We start from the raw sequence: 16,185 nt of genomic DNA on the forward strand, positions 1-16,185 counted from the left end.
TCTGAAATACACAAGAGAATTTAAACCCACACAAGAGGACACAAACAAAGGACATGATGACCATGAACTAAGTCTTAACAGATGAACTCAAGTAAACTACCTGCTGCTTCTGTGTTTCTTGGGCTAGAGAAACACCAAGGGTTAGGAACACAGTTACTACATGGCCTCTCCCAGTGTAGTGTGTTCTTCAACTCTTAGGAAGGTGTAAATAAACAGCAAAGTTGGAGCCTTGCCTCTTATAAAGAAGTAACTACTCCTCCTTTCCCTGCTTTCACATATTTTAAAAGTAGCTTTTAAAGGTTTACAGCGGCTAAAACAAATACAGGAGTGAGAAGAAGAGAGTGATGGCACACTGCAGAAGCCAATAAGAAAACCTGCTGGGGTGGGACTCATCCCCTCTAACTGTGGTGGTGCAGAGCTTCAGTTGCTCATCTAACCTCCTTCCACAGCCAACAGAAAGAGGCAGGACCCTCCAGGGCAACTTATCTTGCTCCAACAAGGACTTTAGAAAAGCAGATGAACTGGATGCCGAGCTTCCAAATGGCTGAAGTCAAACAAGTGGAAACCCATCCCTGTGTTAAACCATCCTTTAATTTCAGCATGGAATTATATGTATACAGAGAGAGAGAGACATACATGCAACTAAATAAATACAAACAGACACTTTTACAACTACTGTTATATTTAAAATGCTCTAATCCACCAACGCAAACAAAATCTGCATTGGGAAAGGAGGGGCTCTGCCTGCTGTCCTGCTAGGTGAGAAAATGCACCGAGGCACACCTCAGTCTCCAGAGCAGCACAAGTTACTCGTGTGAAAGTAACCCCTGTAAAAAGGCCTCCGACTGCTTACTGCTCTTTCTGTAGGTGCCTATATCTTTGACTTCGGCCACAGCCAGCACCTCTGGTGCTCAGAGGGCGCAGGAGTCCGTGGCTGCCTTCCCACCGCCTTCCTTGGGCACCTCCTCCACAGCAGTGCATGGTGACTCCCTCCCCCAAAACAGCCCAATTTTCTCATTTTCCGTTCTCAAGTGCCGCTCTGGGATCATATCACTGCCCTGGGTACCACCAAGCAGACACAGTTCTGTGCTCCCTACCAAGAACCTGTGATCCAACGCACCCACAGGCTCTTTGGCCTACCCAGCCAGAGCGTCGGCCTGCTACGTTACCACACCGCCTGCTACATTACCATACTGCCTGCTACATTACCACACCCTGAAAAGCAGGAGGGAAGGATGGTTAAATGCATCATGTGCCCGATACGCCTTCCTCCTCGTCCTCATCGTGTGCCTTCTTCATTAAAACACGCCAGCTCTCAGAAAGGAGCGCACAAAATGACAACCCTCTCTTGATGAAAACGCTAGAAGCACAAACATCACAGTCTTGGTAAACAAGCCTTTCAAAAAAATGAAGAGGAGAAAATGGACTAGTTTGTGTTTCTTTCAGAAAGTAGGGTGTATTTCAGAGGTAGTATATTTTTCCTAGATTATTATAAATTCTTACAGCAAAATCTGTTTTTCTGCAAGATATTTAACCCGTTTTGGGACTTCAAAAAAAGAAAAAATAAATAAACCTGCTAGTATAACATTATTAAGCAAAACATTTTCATGAATTTGAGGGAAAACGGGGCATCCCAGCTCTTTCGTGGAAGTGCCCGAGTGTGGTCACAAAGCAAGGAAAAAGCCAGGGCTGAGCCTCTGTGGAGTGAAGGGAAGAATCAACGCTGCTCACGGGGAGCAGCAATAGATACACCTCCCTATGGAGCAGGTCCTGCTGGAGGAGGGGGAGACCCTTGCGGAATGAAAACTGCCATTAACATAACAAACCGCAGAAGAAAAGGAGAAAGTATCATCTTGCCTAGTCTGTCTCCGCCAATAATCCTGGGGAATTGCTGAAATAATGTCCTTCCTTAGGGAAATACTATTTCCAGGTCAAAGATATTCTTTCGAACATAAAGCAGACACAGTCATGAATACCTCGAGGACTATTTTGATCACTAGCATTTACAGAAAACATTCAGATTTTTTTCCTCTCATTTTTTTTTTAGCTGCCTTGTTCCGCTTGTTATTTCAGACAGCTTCCATGCTTACGAATTAGTGACTTCCACACACTGCATGGTGAAGGTTACATTAACACACCTGAATATTTGGAATCTGTGATGGTCTTCATTTGAACTTAAAGAGTTAATAACAGACTATTTTAAGCAGTCCAGTACTACTGTGATTCTAACTTCAGCTGGGTTAATTACACAATAATTAGGTACAAACATCGCAACACAAAACACAGCTACATCATTATTTGCAACAAATGTTAACTCTAAATAAGTGCAACCTGTCCCACAAACACTTGCTATAAACGACTTAAAAATAAAAGTAAAAATTTGATGGGGTAAACACAGAGAAAAAAAAAAATTCTCCGGGAGAATTTTTTTTGTTAAAAAAATAAAAGTAAATAAAAATCTCAGCACTCATTTAGAGTTCGGGATCTTGTGAAAGAAAGCTTTAAAAGGAGCAAACCTGATTTGCTGTGGCTGTTGCGGCGAAGGGAACACTTGTTGCAGGAGTTGTTGCTGCAGAGACAGTGGCGGCCGTAGCGTTGTGCATCATGGGTACTTTCAGGAGGGGAACCATGGAAGCAATGAACAGGAGGGTGCAGCATTATGGTAAGAGAAGTGGTATTTTTGGCATGGTGAATATCAAGAGCAGCAAGCCATCGTCATGGGTTAAACCAGCAGATGGCATGCAATCACAGTGCAAAGCGAGAAAGCGTGGCGGAGAAATAAAAAAAAAGGGAAAATAGCTTATTACAAGTACAATTAAAGGAAGGTTGTCAACACAATCGGCGATTCCCAGAAAAAAAAAAAGAGCAAGGAACATTGAAAATGCAGATGTTATCTCAAAGAATGGGATAACTTATGTAATAAGTAAGGCCTCTGCCAAAATAGCCTGGTACCTGAGAATTGTTACAGGGATGATTTTTTTTCTCCCCAGTGTTGCCATAAAGCACTCCAAAATAAAAGTCTACTAAAAAACGAGAGTGTTTGGAACTGGGAAGGAAAACGGTAACTGTTTATCTTAATTTTTAAACAGAATTAAAACCAAATTATTTTCATGCATCTTCATATTTAAGTAAGCCAGATACTCGCTGTCTTCCTTTATAATCCAATTTATGCATTTTTTTTCTACTAGCACTGCATAACTGCTAGACTTTATCAGAGTTAAATTGCCATCTGCTTTGAGGCAAAAATCAGAAGAAGGATAATAATCATTTTCCTGATTTTAATACTATTTTGATCTAAAAAAGCAAGGTCAATTTTGTGAAAGTTGCTGCTTTTGCTCATTTTAAGAATGAATTTTAATCAGCACCTTCATGAGAGAATACTAACTTCATGTTTTAAAGGCTTAATGCTTTAACTGCTTATCTGAGTAGTCCCACAGAAAAAATCACTGGGATGGGGCTACAGAATAGAAGGAAGATTACTCTTCCATCTTAAAGTCTGTTGCGCTGGACTTCAATTTTGCATGCCCCAAATGTTCATTCCAAATGTATTTCAAGGAAGAGTAAGATTCAGATCATGGGTTTCAACAGACCCTTTGTGGATCAAAGCACGCATTTCTGGGAAACGCTGATAAAACTTTCTAACACACAGCAAAAAGGAGAAATAGGCACACCACTATGAAACTTTAAAACACTGATGAAACTTGCTGGCTTTTCCAGTATTTTATGATTTTATAGTACTAGACAATATAAAATATAAAGAGAAATAAAACTTTGAAAACTGAAAAGCAGACTGGAATTCATGATATTATGCTTTTGCAGTGTAGTTGTTATAGCAGGTGGTATCACATCTAAACTGCAGCTTCTTCTACAAATCTAAATACTGCACAAAGTCAACCAGAAGGACAAGTGAACCTTTAATTCTAATCATTGTCTAAATCTCGCCTAGGATTTTTGAAACAAGTGAATATACATCATATACATTATAAAAGAGATCAATAAAGAAATTTGGAACCTACCAATACTGGTAGCGGGTGTCATGCACAAAACTGACCCTGCGTGTCATGCAATGATAGGTGAAAAAAGTGGATAAAGGGAAGAAACAGGTTAGCTGTTTAGAGTTAACATTCAAAGTGAGATTCAAGCATAACCACAGATAAGTACGTTAGTTAAATGAAAGTTTAAGGTCATTCATAGTTTTGCTTTAACACTAAAAATGTGATTATGTTCATATTAAATTCCTACTTGGGTATACTATATGATTTTTGGCATGTTTCTGTGTGCACACAAGATACTTCATAAGCTCTTTCATTCAGTACTTTTACCCTTTCATTTAGTACTACTGCAGCAACAGGTTTTTTGTTTACAGAAACATCTACGATTAAATATCACATTACTTGGCAATTTTAGAACTCACTGCATAATTCAGCGAGCTTAATGCTGCACAGATTCATCGACTTTTTGTGCAGCAGAGAAAAAAGTTAAAATGGAAGTACCCAACATCACTCTGCAGAAACTTTGTCAAATTTACGTTTAATGTTAACATACATGTTCTTAATGCAAGGCATGAAGCAGAGAGGAGTTTCTGACCAGCGAAAACACTACTGGGACAGTCCCCAAGCTAAACACATTTAAGTGTGTATGTACCCTTGCAGCAAAAGGTGGCATAGGCTTTGGTGCTGAGTCCACCTTTAGCCTTTCTAAAAAGACCAAATGAAAAGAAAAATAAAGAATCGATCAAACAAACAAACAAAAAACAACAATGTGTTTTCAGTACAGTGCATATAGCAAGCTGGTGAAGGTGAGGAGGCAAGGAGACTACCACCACGTACACACATATTTGATATAAAATCAAATATGCTTCCTGTATTCCTGTTTAATTATTACAGCAGCCTCTTCCCCGCCCATCACAGCAGCAGCAGCGTAACTATGAATGACCTTACCAAAGAACAACCCCCAGAGAACACACACAGTTCCTAGTCTAGCGGCCATAAAAACGCTAACGAACAGCGATGGGAGGAGAGAGAAGATCTGTTGTTTTTGAGATCATTCACCAGACAAGAAGGAGAGGCGATGAAGCAATCAAACTGATGTAAAACATGGGAAGTGCAAAAATTTGGAGGTAAGCCATGCTAAGTGAAGCCCCACACGTTTTATTAGGGGAGCAAGTGGTTAAGAAAGCAGAGAGGTTATATAAAACAATTACGTTTTATATATATTCCAGCAGCAAAACTTGTCTTAAAAGTTAACTTTTTTAACACACACGAACACACACACAAGGAACACATTTGAAAATTATACCAGTTCAGAAAATATCACATCATCATTTAAAACCCAACAGATAATGTCATGCATTGCTCCTTAGGGCCAGGTGACATGACAGGCCTCGCACCCACCAAATCCAACCTCCTCTTGGACTTCCCAGGAAACACGGGAATATTGGATAAAGCGTCTTTAACAAAAAGCACATTACCCCCACTCATACAGAGCGGGTTCCCTCTTTCTAGCCTCCTCCCACACCTCTCTCCTCTCTCTAATGCCCTGATGGTGTTCACAAAGAGCAGGAGGTTCAACACCTTGAGAAAGGCTTTCCACCCCGGGCCTGGGCTCCGTCTGCTTTGTTATCCCTCCCTCTCTATCTTTTTGAGCGCTTGTTTTGGGCTTGCCAACAATCCGGCCCTTAAGGTTTGGTTCCAAGATAGACCCTTTCTACCATCAGAAATTTATAAGGTACTACTGTAATTACAGCCATTAGCCAGAAAGAGGGATGGACAATAAATGGCACAAAGAATGAGCTACTTAAGGAAGCACGAGCACTCAAAAAATATGGAAAATATCCAAATGCTATTTCACTGAAAAAAAGTTTAAACTACTTTATTTTGCATAGTTAATTTAAATTCTATGGCAGTTCCTTACAATAGTGATAAGCTCTGAAAGGGAGTGCTTACGAGAAGGAGTAATGCATATCAGTACAAATTGTTAGGGTTATGATATACAATAAATTTCTACATCGTTAAGCACAGGGCAGTCTTCCATTCATGTCCAAATAGGCAGTCTCACAATTTTTTTCAAATACTCCCATAAATGTCTGTATGTTTTCTGCCACAGATATTCTGGTGCACGAGTGTGCTAAAAATACAGCATTCTATAACTTGCTATTATCAACACAGGGGCAGGCTCCAAGGTTGTTACTCAGGCCTTATAGCAAAATCTCATGAAGTCAATGCCATCTGTGTTTGTTTTCATCCTCTGAGACATACGGGGATGCTGATAGATCGGGCAATCCTCGCGTGTTGTGTCTCATTCTGTTATAACCAGCATTATTTCTATAAACTAAAATAACATTGCTGAAATGCTAAGTGCGTTTGCAAACACGTTTTAAAGGATTCTGACCGTTCTCCATGATCACGTTCTGATACCAGAACATGATATTTGTCAACCGCTGACCACATCACATTGTTCCTTAGAGAGGATGTTCAGCTGCAGAAAGTTTGGAGTAGGGGAGACCGACATAATTTAAGAGATTCTGGTGTCACTGTTTATGCAAATACCAAGTGCATTCCTTCTTTCATGGTGTTGAGGAGGAGCCCCAGCACCAGCACCGTGGTGCAGCTCAAGCCTCTGGATGGTCGGATCTCACAGACTTCTGCTCACTGACATGCAAAGCGCGTCCTCTCACCTTTGGCTTGCCCAGACGAAGAACTACAACCTCAGCTATTAGCTGCAAATGCTAGGAAAAGTACTGGTAGCGTGTCAAAAGGAAGGCTATGAAAACAAACCTGATGCCTCCAAGCCCCTTTAGTGCCGAGGCGGGGAGCAATTTGTTTTGAGGCTGCTCCTGTGCAGGTATGAGCAGAAGGCCCGTGCTGGTGCACCTGTTCTCACCCTGCTGCAGAGCAGCAACGGAGGGGCCATGAAGGGACACACGTGGCATCTCCGAAGCCCTACGCTTTTCCCAGCATTTTCCCAGCAGTGTTTTGCCCTCTCATTCCCTGAGAAAGCTCTAGCAGGTGAAGTCAAAATACAGCCAAATCGATGTAAGAAAAAAGGGCGAACTGTGGGCGATGATGAAGGAGGCTATGAAAATGGAAAGCAGCCTAACGGCGTGCCGGGATTTCAGCTTGAACCCTCACACTTTGCAGAAGGAATTAAACCAGCGTGGAAATAACTATGCAGGCCTCATCTCAAGCAGGGCAGGGAGCATAATAAAACCTTTCCTTAAGCGCAACTGGCTGACGTAGAGGCTACCCTACACAACCTGGGGTCAGTGCGGGTGCAACATACCTGTCGGGATAAACGCTGCATGTTGCTGCAACTGAGCATTGGCAAGAGCCTGTTGGTAGTGCAAGACACTGGGATTGAAAACGGCACTGGCACCATTGCTTTTTTCAAGTGCTTGTCTCTTTGGTAAAGGGTGAAGAACACCAGGAGGAAAGGCCTGTGAATAAGAAAGTTAGTTAAAATGGCGTAATTTCTAAGGCATTGTCTGCAACATACACAAAAGTACAAAAACTTATTATTTTTAAAGCGGCTAAAGATGCCTTGCCATGCATATTAACTCAAAGCACAGCAATGTAAAATGAGTGAAATTTTGTTATTGATAGCAAAAGCATGGTACTATTAACCTAAAACTGTAGCAGCACAACTACTGAAAAGAAAGGCCTTTAAAGCAACGAAAATGGCATTTCCTTTAAATAGGCTTTCAAATATTATAGGGAGAAAAAACCACTTGTGTTTCATTGCCAAGTATGTTCTTTTAATTTAAGTATTGTTTCCTATTATTATATAGATTAATGGATTATGTTAAGCGTTTTCAATTACAAAAGCAGTTTTATCTCAATTCGACTTTTTATGAGGAGGTATTTAAAAATGAAACCATGTTAGGAACCAAACTAAATCGTCTGCGTTTATTACGTATGAGAATGAGATGGATAAATACGGTACCGAGTTTCCGGTAAATTAAGAGTATGTGAAATCATTTCCGGTTGATGTTCAAAAGAAAGCGGTACAAATTTCATTAGTTGCTTCTCCGAAAAAAAAAAAAAAAAAAAAAAGAAAAAAAAAAAAGCTACATGCAAAGCAAAAGGTGAAAGGTCAAAGTACCAGGTCTACAGTTGCTTCGAGAGGTCGCTTCATTGCTTTGGCAGTCGACTGAGTCTTTTAATAACAGGCAGCGAGCACATGATGGCAGTGGGCCAATGGGAGTCAAGCGAATTAACATACAGGTAAACAGCAAGCAGAGGTGCGTCATGGGAACGGCATTGCATTGTGGATAGGTGAGAAGGAAAAAAATATTCTGAATGCAATATACAACATACAAAAAACACTAGGCATGCACAACAACAAAAATGTCTTCTAAAGAAATGAATATTACACTTTCGAATTAGTACTGAAGCAAAAACGCATCTACTATACCTTAGTTAAAAGCATATAAGAGAGTAAAATATAGATGTTTGAAATTCAGGAAAGTTGAGTAAAACAGCAGCTTGCAGACACTATTAAGCATTTATAAACACTTCACAGAGATGCAGAGAGTTTTAAGGATACTCCTACAAGAATTTCTGATAAGTTAGTTGAGTCAAATTTGCGAACAAAATCAATTTCGAACACTGAATTTTCAAATCAAAAGCACTAGGGAAAGTTGTAATGCATTACAAACGCTACCGATGCTTGAGCTTGCAAGGTGAGGGTCTTAGGTAATGAAACCACATAATTCAGTAAGTTTGGGATTCAAAACGAGAGGTTCTCCTCTTCCAATACAGAATATATAATACGTCTTACACTAACTTATCATTAATTCCTTATTTTTTCCCTACAAATGGGTCATTTTTGTAGATTTTTTTTTTCCTTGTGACTTACCACATTACATTGAGAGGAAAAAAACAGCCTTTCAGAATTTAAAACATATTTTCTAAATTTCACTACAACCTTCAGTACCAGCTTGGGGAGCAGGGAGTGAAAACACTGCTCCCGGCTTAAAAGTGAACATTAAAGTATGACTTACGATACTAGTTCAACGTTATTAAAAATTTTTAGAGAAAATATGTAGGCATTGTACATAGACATATAAATTTATGTATATTTTCATTGTAAGATTAAACCTATGGCTGATAGGATGACATTCTTTAAATTTTTTTCATATAAAATATTACTTTTGAGTTTTGTAGTGCAAATAATGTTTACAAACCTTCAGAAAGAATGGACAATTTACTTATAAATCAGATTTTTTCATTTTTTTACAAGCATATGCTGATATTTAGCTTTTTTTAGGATACGCCAATTATGTCCATCTTGATATCAGTATGTGGAAATGTGGAACAAAAGTATAAAAAAGAGGACAAGGCACAAAACACCTACAAATAGCTTATGGTCATGGTATTAGCTGGTGCAAAGAGAGTATTTTGCAGGATAGCCCTTGCTTTCCTCATTCACTGCTCTGTTGCAGCTATGTTGCACGAAACTTCCCTTGGTTCCCTCCTCAACTCTTCTGAAGCACATTTCTGGATTTTATATACCTAATCTACAGAATCTGCCCGTCTGTCTGGGTCAAGACCTGGATATAACAAGAAACACCTGATGCCAAGTGAGGATGTGGATAGCCTTCTTGCATCTAAGCATGGTGCTGTGCTGTGCCGCTGACGTGTGGTACCCACCACGGGGGACGTCGCTCCGCTAAACTAACACAGCCTCAGACCCACTCTGCATCCACTACCGATGGAAGTCTACATGGAGGTGAAGTATTACAACTGAATTTAGCTTTATGTGATGATGAAGCCCATAAATTCAAACCAACATCAATAAGAGTAGAGCATTTCAGTTAATTACCTTTATTATCCCAAACCAGGTATTATCCGATCTCACTTGTTTACTTATTATCTCTGTATTTCTGATTGTCTTTCTCTACCTCTTCTCCATGCCCTTTTGCCCTTATCTCCCTACCTTGAGGCTTTTTGCTGGCTTTCTTCTCATCTTCCATATCAAGTTCAACCCAAAAGCTTTAAATTGGTCTGTTTCTAGACCTTCAACCTTGTTTCCATGTAGTCTCCCCCTCTTTTCAAGCTTTTAGACTGCCTATCCACTCCTCTCTCCCACCTTTATGTTTCATCTTGTCCTGATGGTAAAAGCTTCTTTTGATTCTTTCTGTTCCGTCAGCTAAACTCCTCAACATTTAAGCTCCTAGATAACTAACAACCAAAAATAAACAGTTACAGACTGGATAGGAAAATGCTATGGAAAGCAAATAAAGATATTAATAAAAATTATCAAACACTCTGAGGCATAATATTTTTCTGTTGTATGTCACATCTGTATGCTATAATGCATTCTGGAATATGAGCAAGATACACACAACTACACGGATGAGCAAGGAGCTCCTAACTAAACTTAAACGTAAAGAAGAGAAGCACACAAGAAGTGAAGAGATGACCCATAGGGGCACTGCCTCAGCATGCAGGGATGGTTTAGGAGAGTCAAATCTCACCTGGAGTTGAATCTGGCAAGAGACATGAAAGGTGATAAGAAGGGCTTCTACAGGTACATCAGCAGCAAAAGGAAGACTGAGGAAAATGTAGACTGCTGCTGAATGGGGCAGGTGACCTGGTAGCACAAGACACAGAAAAGGCTGAGGTATGAACGTCTGCTTCACCTCAGTCTTTACTGGTAAGACTGGCCTATGGGAAACACGGGTCCTTGAGAACAGTGGGAAAGTCTGGAGTTAGGAGGATTTACCCTTGTTGGAAGAGGATCAGGTTAGGGAACATTTAAACAAACTGGATGTCCACAGGACCTGATAAGATGTACCTATGGGTGCTGAAGGAGCTGGCCAATGTCACTGAGAGGTCACTCTTAATTATCTTTGAAACGTCATTATGACTGGGGGAAGTTCTGAAAAGTGAAAGAAGCTAAAATGACACTCCTATCTGCAAAAAGGGAAAGAAGGGAATGACAGGTCAGTCAGCCTTACCTCAATGTCTGGGAGGGTGATGAAGCAAATCCTCCTGAAAACTATCTCCAAACACATGAAAGCCAAGAAATTGATGGGGACTAGCCAGCACAGATTTATGAAGTGGAAATTGTGCTTAACCAACCTGATAGCCTTCTACGAGACTGGCTTGGTAGATGAGGAGAGAGCAATGCATGTTGTTTATCTTGACTTCGGGAAGGTTTTCTACACTGTCTCCCATTTCAATTTCACAGACAAACTTGTTTAGTACAGGCTAAATAAGTGGAAAGAGTGAGGTGGATTGAAAATTGTCTAACTGCTAGGATCAAAGGGTTGTGATCAGCAACATAAAGTCCAGCTTGAGTCCAGTCAACAGTGGTATAAAACTGGGAGGAGTGATTGATATATTAGACAGTTGTGTTGCCATTCAGAGGGACCTGGACAGGTTGGAGAAATGGGCATGGAAGAAACTCATGTTCAGTAAAGGGAAATAACATATGAAGCACCTGGGGAAGAACAGCCACAGCCAGCAGTATGTGCTGGGGGCCACCCAGCTGGAAAGCAGCTTAGCAGAAAAGGTCCCTGGGGTCCTGGTGGACACCAAGCTGAACGTGAGTCTGCACTGTGTCCTCGCAGAAAAGGCAGCCAACAGTGTTTTGGGCTGCTGTGTCCTGGGCTGCAGCGGGAAGAGCATCACGATCAGGTTGAAGGAGGTTATCCTTCCCTTCTACCCAGCTCTGGTGAGGCCACAAATGCCTTGCTATGTCCAGGTCTGGGCTCCCAGTGCAAGAAAGAAATGGACATACTAGAAGTAGTCCGGTAGAGGGCCCCAAAGGTGATGGAGGGACTGAAGCATCTCTCATATGAGCAAACGTTGAGAGACCTTGGACTGTTCAAAAGAAAAGATGCAGGGGGATTTCAACAGTGTGTATAATAAAATACAGGAGTAAAGATGGAACCAGGCTCTTCAGTAGTGCCCAGTGACACGATAAGAGGCAATGAGAACAAACTGAAATACAGGAGATTTTGTTTTAATATAACTTAAAAAAAAAAATTACTGTAAGCATGATTTAATCATGGAGTGTGTTGCCAAAAGAAGTTATAGAGTCTCCATCCTTGGAGACATTCAAAAGCCAACTAGGCATGATCCTGGGCAGTCTGCTCTAGCTCATCCTATTAGAGCTGGGAAGGTGGACTAGACAGTCTCCACAGGTCCCTTCCAACCTCAGCTATCAATTCACATTTTAATTTAGGCTGTACATTATTCTGTGACTTTCCATGCTCTCTGATGCTCCACATGAATACCTGCAGCTCCCTGAGTACAATGATGGATGACTATCTTTTAATGAGCTTTGGATTTACGCTGTATGTGGTTTATAGCCTCTGTCACAGTGTCTTTCTCCTTTCTTTTTAGTTCATATTATGAGGGTCACCTAAGACATCCGAGCAAAATCTCCTAAACTTTAGTGTACAGAAATACAGGCAGGGTATTTTCTGGTACCAGACTGCAAGCTTCATTGACCTTCAATGGTCTTACAAGTTCTGCCTCCAGTGCTGTAACCCTATCCACAATGCTCACCTACAAGAATACCCTCTGGACCAGAGCAATGCAGACAATTCCCCCAGGAAGGAAAACCTCTTAGACACAGTTCATCCTGGGAGCAACCTCCAAGTGAGTCCTATAGCTAAGCATTCATATCTCTGCCTTATTTTTTCGCTCTAGATCCAATTAAGTATTCTTGTTCATTCTTGGGTAGCCTTGGAGGCATGTGTCTTTTCTACCACTTTTTTGTTGTTGTCATTCTGGTGGTTTTTCATTCACTTTATCTGATTGTTTCAAGTCTACATTAAATAAAAAAAAAATAGTTGGATTGAAAAGAATCTTTTCCATTTCATAGTCTAAATATTCCATGAAATTATTTTGTATATATTTTTCTGCAAAAAGTTACCCTGAATTACAGGTCCCAGCCTTCTTCCTCCATGACATTAGAATGCTAACATTTCAGTTCTGTCTTTCCAAAGATGCTTCATCTTGCTTTGAGGCTAATGCAACTCCAATTATGGCTTATTTAAAATCACAGGATATCTATCCAACCATTACTGAAGCGCAAAAAAAACGAATCCCCTCATCTCTCTCCTTTCTTCTTTAGTATTCTGTCTAGAAATATTACATCCTCTAAATGGTCAATAAATATTGCACAATAGAAGCTAATTAGAATAAAAATACAATCTCCTCTGCTTTAATTTCCAGATGGTACTCAATTTCCGCAAGCACAGGAAAGTTTAACTAAAAATCATCATGTGTGAAACAGTAACTGGGAAACTATACGAGAAAGAATTTACAACTTAAGAAATTTTCTTCTCTTTGGAGGTTTACTTTCTTGCATAACTTATCCTTCGTTCCTCAAAAAGTCTGGTCTTTGCTCATTTGCTAAATACAATAGCTTGGGGTAGTTATATACTGTACTGTATTGTGTTTCTGGTAGGCTCCTTACCCAGAGAATAACTGTATTGTCTGTTACTATTGTATGCACTGCCCACAAGTCCACAAACCACATCTGCTTAATTATTCCTCCAGTGCCAGCAATGAGGACAACGATTCTTTGATTTACTGCCAGCAATTTTGTCTCCCAAGACAAATCCTGCATGCTCGATTTATTTAACTTTATCAATACCACTTTACTTAAATTTAACAACTTTCCTGGTAGCAACCATAAGAGATAACCAATACTGGTAAATGGATGGGCTGACTTGTCTGAACAGCTTTCAGTAAGAGCTTAACATTTCTGAAAATAGAAAAGACCTCAATCTTTTTTTTTTTTCTGGCTATACTCTGCTTTTTCTTAACTATTCCCACTTTAGTTACCTGCTTTTTAACACCATTATTCTAATAGAAAATAAAAAGGTATCATAGAGAGATTCAAGTAACTTGCCTTGTCAATGGGAAGGTGAAAAAGGTCTCTTAGCATGAGACTCATCTCCCCTAACCAAAGTTCAAAAAAATACAGTCAACACTTCATAGGCAGTGGGGAAAGATCTACAGAGGACAATTCTTCCTCATCCTGTAGTGGTGGGTCAGAATGAACAGCACAGATGAATATGCAGGTTTTTCTCCACTGCCTCTGAGGTGGGACCAATGTGTCTGGGTTAGGCTCAGGTATCTAACTGAATGACATCTTAATATAGGTCCCTCTTCTACAACCAACCTCTGAAGCAAAAAGCGTCTCTTTGCTTTTCTTCCTTTTCTTCCAAATTTCCACAACTATATCTGTTTGTATATCTGTTTTCAGAGCTAAACCAGCATATCCGCCCCTGTTTTCCAATGGACACTGAACAATTTTATTTCTGTTTGGAAATACAAGGGGCAAATTTAACATATAATCAAGGCAGAGAACAGAAGTGGTATAGAGTGTCATTTGCTTCACTGTCTTGAATAGAAATACAGCATTCAAATACGGGAATGAAGAAAAAGAGCGCTTCCTCCCATCAAGCAATACTAGCAATTTTATCAATTCTTATATTTTTACCAAAAAAAAAAAAAAGCAAAAGGGAAAAAGAAAGTATAAGCAAACAGCATTATATTGAAGCAAAATAGGCATCAAAGAGCTTCTGTCAAGAAAAGCAGCCATATATGCCAGCACTTACCATCACAGTCGCAGCTGCCGCAGCTGCCTGGGCTGCCACTGCAGCCTGGTTGGCTTGGTGTTGCGCCGCTTTGATTTTGGCCTGCAAATGTGCAGGAGGGTGAAAATACTTGCATTTCTCCCTCATGCAACGACCTTTTATGTAATCCATACACACGGTTACGGTGTTGTCGTTTGTGTCAATCATTGTGCTGTCTGCCGGATGTGCAAAGCGGCAATCAGTCTCTCCACGCGCACAGTTGCCCCGCTGGAACTCCCTGCACACCTACGTGCAAAACAACACTGGTTGCAACCCGAAACGGCAGGGAGAGCCCATGCCCCCCCAGAAAGGACCATCCCCTTCCCCGGTGACATCAGTGAATCTGATTTAATAAACCCGTTATCTTCTTCTGGGAGAGGGAAATGCATCTATCTTACCCTTGCGCATTGGGCTCCTCAGGTAGCTTTGTGTTATGGTGGCTAAATGGACATGGAACAGAAACATTCCCAAATGTCTCTCCTTTTCCTGCTTAGAAAACAGCTGGGAAGGATTCTTACTGAAGAAACTGCCCCTGCTAAACTAGCTGAGGCTCACAAAATGTTCAGTCCCTTTCTAACTGTAGTTTATATTCTTGCAACTCCACTGCTAGGGAAGCAGTTCCTCTTGCTGATACTGGGGAAGAGAGTCTACAAACAAAGTGGAGAGCCTCCTTAAAAAAATAATTAAATGGACAGAATGGACAAGCTGATTTTTCTAAGGAGAAATGTCCTGTAGACTACTTGGGCCACAGATTCCACTGAGCTTGGCCATGCAGGGATCCACCAGCTCCAAGGAGGCTCTGCACATCACTGCGGGCTTGCCTGCTCAGTCTGCTCCAGGGTTTGTAACATTCAACACCTCCATCAGTAGCTCAAGGCTAAAAAATTGCCCTATTACTGATTAATAAAAATCAGGACCAAATTAATACTGCAGGACAGAGTTAATACTGCAATGAAAATGTGCTTGCTAGGTATTTCACCAAAACATACCTTTACGGGCATGCAAACCTGAGGTGTAGTTGAAGAGATGAAGTTTAAGAAAGATGAAACTTCATGTTGATTTCTGTGTATTAAATTTCAGGAAATGCACTACCTTATAAATGTATTTAGTTACCATTGGCTGCAAGTGTAGGAATTCTGTCTAGTTATGATGTCTACACTTTGAGCAACTATATTTAAGCATAGTTTCTAAAATAATGCTTTTTCTCCTCCAGGAGCTTCGCTACAGCCTGACAGAGAATTGCATTTCTAGTCATGGTGGTGCCCACAATACCTCCAGTTTATCAGTCCTGAGGAGTTTCTGAGTAGCAGTTGAACCAGGGACTGAAACCGGTGGACTTCCAGGAACAATGACAGGCGGCGTGGGTAGGATCTCGGTCGGTACTAAGCCAACTCCTGGTGTTACTGGCGTTAGGTAAGGAGCAAAGCTAATAGCCGTGTTCGTTCCTATTGTGGGACCCACTGGAAATGTGGGCTGCAAAATGAAAACACAGACCAAGATGAAAAAACCCTTAATCAAGAGCTTATTAGTTGTCTTTTGCATGTTCTCCCTGGCGCCGATTCATTTTCTTAATCAAAAAATTT

General features: G+C 40.6%; 1 protein-coding gene across 11 annotated transcripts in view; it reads right to left on the reverse strand.

The window, feature by feature from the left end:
- The window catches only part of MBNL2 (muscleblind like splicing regulator 2), a 110,198-nt gene that overhangs the window by 15,402 nt on the left and 78,611 nt on the right, over positions 1 to 16,185 (reverse strand). For 4 of the 11 annotated variants that reach the window (XM_066986661.1, XM_066986669.1, XM_066986716.1 and 1 more), the window contains 5 exons: positions 15,875 to 16,075; positions 14,585 to 14,848; positions 8,101 to 8,154; positions 7,282 to 7,435; positions 4,017 to 4,052 (listed from right to left, as the gene is read on the reverse strand). In XM_066986661.1, coding sequence (XP_066842762.1) covers positions 4,017 to 4,052; positions 7,282 to 7,435; positions 8,101 to 8,154; positions 14,585 to 14,848; positions 15,875 to 16,075 — 709 coding nt within the window. Of the gene's footprint in view, positions 1 to 2,516; positions 2,612 to 4,016; positions 4,053 to 7,281; positions 7,436 to 8,100; positions 8,155 to 14,584; positions 14,849 to 15,874; positions 16,076 to 16,185 lie in introns of all 11 variants that reach the window. The other 7 variants (XM_048072649.2, XM_048072653.2, XM_048072651.2 and 4 more) reach the window with 7 other exon arrangements.

Source organism: Anser cygnoides, chromosome 1 (genome assembly GCF_040182565.1).
Source record: "Anser cygnoides isolate HZ-2024a breed goose chromosome 1, Taihu_goose_T2T_genome, whole genome shotgun sequence".
Taxonomy (NCBI): domain Eukaryota; kingdom Metazoa; phylum Chordata; class Aves; order Anseriformes; family Anatidae; genus Anser; species Anser cygnoides.